General features: G+C 44.8%; 1 protein-coding gene across 1 annotated transcript in view; it reads left to right on the forward strand.

Annotated features, from left to right (window-relative positions):
• The first annotated feature begins 3,772 nt into the window (after positions 1 to 3,772).
• Positions 3,773 to 4,480, forward strand: part of LRRC31 (leucine rich repeat containing 31) — a 10,809-nt gene continuing 10,101 nt past the window's right edge. Inside the window, exon 1 of the mRNA XM_009072730.1 lies at positions 3,773 to 4,001. Coding sequence (XP_009070978.1) covers positions 3,812 to 4,001 — 190 coding nt within the window. The 5' untranslated portion in view covers positions 3,773 to 3,811. The remainder of the gene's footprint in view (positions 4,002 to 4,480) is intronic.

A 4,480-nucleotide genomic window follows, 5' to 3' on the forward strand; every position in this document is an offset into this window, starting at 1 on the left:
ACAGCCTGGGCATGTTGCAAAGTAATGCTCGTGTTTTCAGCTCAGTGCAGCCACCTCACTCCAGTTAACCTGCTTTGCTGTGGGATAACCCTGCTGTCCCCTCTTCCCTCATAGCTGATGTAAAAAAAGGTAAAGATTTGCTTTATAGGAAGAGGAAATTAGGTCACTGTGAAACAATATTTCCCTTCTCACTGGACTGCAGGGATGCTGTCATGGTGCTGTGAGTATTGTCACTGTCATTCACAGCCTCAAGTGGTGACAGAATTTCTGAATGGGCAGCACATCACCTGAAATAGTGATGTCAGAGCAAGTGAGTTAGCCCAGCCTAACCACTGTAATTGGTAGTTAATATGCTTAAGGATTTCTCCAGTTTCAGGAGGTGGAGGTGATCAAATATTCCCATTCCACCTTCTCATTGACCTGCAGTGGGCATGGAGAGTCTTGGGCCAGGAGAGCCTGGCACATGTTCACAAACACGGATTGCTTTGCCTCCAGTTCATCCCTGGTCACTCTGTTGTTAAGCACAAGTAAAGGGCTGTCAAATTCAGTCCTTTACCAACAGAAATGCTTGGGATTTTTCCACAGTCTGCTGAGAAGACTGAACACATGTACATAATTAGCACACAGCGAGGTGATCTTTCTGAGTGGATATATGTCTGCAGTGAGATGCTAGTTTCAGAAACTAGGACAGGACACCCACTCCTGGTGTCAGAAAACCCTAAAGCCAACTTGGACATCCTTTCTGTTTGGGAATAGAAGTGTGCCCCCATTCCTGCAGGGAAAGATAATTGATCACAGTGGTTTTGTGCATTTTTTTCCTACTGAAAATGTTTCCCAGTGTGGTACTTCTTATGGGCAAGAATATTTTCCTGATGTTCACTATAAGTTATTCTACTCTTAATCTTATCCTGTTGGCTTCAAGCAGCACCTTGTGCCTCATTCCACCCTGCCTGAATCACTTGTCTGTTGACAAATTGAGTCAGTCCTGTCCTCATAGCTGGTGTCTACTCTGGAATTGCTAGTTTTGTTTACCAGCTTTATCATTCCCCACCAAAATCTCTCCAGTTTCCATATGTCTTTAGTGTATACATATCCATGGACAGCCCCTTGCATTTAAGGAAGTATACATTATATTCCAACAGGTGCAGACAAAGGTGAGCAGGAGATGATAAGGGAAATGGAGAGTTTGCCACGTGAGGGGAGACAAGAAGAGTTTGGCTGGTTTAGCCTACAAAAGGGAAGACCTCAGATTGAAAAGGACTATCAAGGCCTAAGAGATCCAGCATGAATGGCCATGAGTATGGTCAAGATGGAAATTGTAATGTGCATCACAGTGGAAATCTGACTTTAGGGCAGCCAGAGACAAAAACGGTATGGTGAAGTTTGAGGTAGATATATGATGTGCCAAATGATTGTATTGTAGTGTTGTATCATGCTGTTGGCTACAAGCAGGTTGTGATGGATGATGCAGTATGACCTCTCCTCTCCTGTCTCCTGTTGTCCTAAACTGAGCAGGAGTGCCCTAGTCCTCTGTATTCCCTTTCCTTACTGAACCGTGTGACAACCTGCTGACAGCAGAACTCTGCTCAGCCTGCAGCTCGATTTCAGACCAATATGGACAAAAGGGGTGGGAAAACAAAGAGCTTTTCTCAGGTAGCCTTGTAACCTGATCTATACGGTGACTCAGCCTCTTCTAACAACAGCTGTCTCGGGACATGCAGTGGTTTGTGTGCAGTATCGAAGGCTGTGCTGCCACTTCCTGATTTCTGCCCTAGAGTGTTCTCGGCTGGGACATGATCGGAGCATTTAAATGGGCTTCTCAACCCCCCCGGACAAGAGGGGCCAGGGACAGCAGTCTGGCTTTGGGATACAGTACAGAGGAATAGAGGCATCGGGCAAGAGCCCACAAACCACTTGTGCAGAGCTGCTGTAATCCAACTGATGAAGAGAGAAACTCGAAAGAGAGAGAAAACTACATGGAAAGTTCCTCTTAAGGAAATGAGTGAGGGTTTATTTGCATGCCATGGCTCAGCTCTCCTCTCCTGCAAGCCCTGAAAGTGCTGTAAAACTTGAGAGATCCTCAGGTGTAGCAATGGGAAAGACAGGTATGTTCTTTGTTTCACAGAATACCACTGTATAGCATGGAATCACAGCCAGGGTGAGTTGCTTTGCAGCTCAGTAACTGTGCATGTACATCTGGGTGCATTGGTTTGTATCACTTTTGTGTTTATAAGAAATACAGCTGTGACAACATATTAAGTGCCAGACTTTAAATAATGCATCAGCCTGTTATAAGTGCTCTGCCCCTGAACACTTGTAGCATGGCAGAAAACTTCCAACACAATGAGAAAATGGACACACATATGTGTATATCAGTATATATGCCCACATTTTATATAGACACACAGAGAAAAAAGTATATGTATATAAAATCTACATTTGCTGTATTTTTACTTTTCCCCCTGCCACACCTCTTGCTATAATAACATGGAAACTCTCTGTGCAAGTCCTAGGGTTTTTAATACTTCTTCATGTGTTTGTCTTTTTTGGAGAGTAGGTGCCAGTGACATTCTGTACAACAGATGGTTATTAAAATGATCAAGTTCATGTACTCTATGGATGGCAGCAAACTGTGGGATGAGTTCTGTGTGCAGGTCTGTGCTGGGGGAGGAGGATGCTGTGTGAGCACAGGAATCCATTCATGAGCTGTGGTGTGTGCAGGCTCAAGGTCTGAGCACAGCTCATTACCCCTGCAGTCAATGGCACACAGCAGGACTCCACACATATCTTTTCCACACAGTCCTCACAAAGCAAGTCAATGAATGCCTGCTTAGCTTTGATGGCTGCTGCATTAAAAATGTGTGTGGGAAAATACTAGAATTAAAACTTTAAAAAAAGAGTATTCAATTAATGTTTAGAGAAAACCAAAGGAGCTTCAGAATCAATGGGTGATGCTATAGCCTGTGAAGCATAAAGAGAAATAAGGAAATAATCTGTATAAATTATGAAGTCAAACTTCACTTTGCCTGTGAATTAGTCACTGAAACCGAGGTCACTGTAGTAGTGACCTGTTCCAAACAAGCTCTCCGGGGGTTCGTTTTCTCCCAGCAATGGCACACTCCCAGTGTCTATAGCTATGATATCTGGTTGGTTGCAGCACTATCACTGCAGCTTTGCTCTGAAGTCAGTGTGGTTTTGTTTGCATATTCCACCCTGAGCTTGGCACCATGTGACATCATTCCAGCAAGGATGTCCTTGTACTCCCTGTCCACATCTCCTCCTCCTTCACCTTCCTGACTGCTGGACTGGCCTTGGCATGAAGAATCACTGTGGTGTCAAACTTAACCTGGCATCCCCTCAGAACAGGGGGATGAGGCCACAAGACTATGAGCGGAACCTGGGGAGTAAATGACAGGGGAAGCAGCAGGTTAGGCCTCAGCACTCTCTGGCCAAGTGGGGTGGCCTTGGGAGCAATCTGCATTAGCAAGGCAGCAGAGAGTGGTACTTGTGCCATTGGGAACTGGGACCACTGAGTCTGCTGTGCCAGCACTGAGCACTACCAGTTCCTTTGGTACTGGTAGCAGGAGGAGCAGCATGTTCAGTCTGGTCTGCTAAATAGGGCTGTTCTGATATTAGCATGGAGGCAATGGTGGAAAGTTCTCAGTGCATCTGCCATTATGGAAGAAGGTAAGCAAGAGTAGATGTCACTAAAGCTAATTCTGTGTCTGCTGATCCCCTGAAAGATGACAAGCAGAATTGCCAGGATAAGCATGAAGAGGACATCCCAAAGAGCTCCCCACTTGACTTTGTTATGAAACAGTTCCAAGGAAAGAGGAGTGCTCCTGGAAAAAGGAAAGAGCAGCCTTCAGCCATCAAAAAATTCTTCAGGGGCTTTGACTTTGGGAAATCTGAAGGCAAGAACAGCAGGGAAATTGAAGAAACAGAAATAAACAACACTGAAGCTGATGATCAGAGTGACAAGGAAGATCTCTCTATAGAAGGTAATACTGGTCTAACAATGAAGTACATGTGCATGTGTATATATTTTGATTTCATAGAAAATCAGCTGCTTTTCTTGCTAGCAAAACCCTATATTTGCTCCCTACAGCTTGTCCTTTAGCCAGGATTTGCTTCTGATTGGAACATTATCAAGGATGTACCCTCTAATGTGATAGGTGCCAAGCAAGGAGTAAGATCCATGTTGCTGAGGAGGCATAAAGGTTTTGGGTGACCTCTCTTGGTCTCCAGTGTGAGAGGTCAGTGCTGAAGTCTGCTCATTAGTTGCAGAGCTTATTTGGTTTCAGAGCCAAGCTTTGAGCAGTAGCTTGGCTTGTATTTAAGACTGGTCTGTGTCCACCCTGCTGCTAGAGCAATCTGAAGACAACAGGAGCAGATGTTTCCCACCACTTGACACTGGTGAGGGGGAGGGGAAGGGAATAAGAATTCATCAGGTATGTTATTTTGCACACATAAGAACACT

Source organism: Acanthisitta chloris, unplaced genomic scaffold (genome assembly GCF_000695815.1).
Source record: "Acanthisitta chloris isolate BGI_N310 unplaced genomic scaffold, ASM69581v1 scaffold23194, whole genome shotgun sequence".
NCBI classification, from domain to species: Eukaryota; Metazoa; Chordata; class Aves; order Passeriformes; family Acanthisittidae; genus Acanthisitta; species Acanthisitta chloris.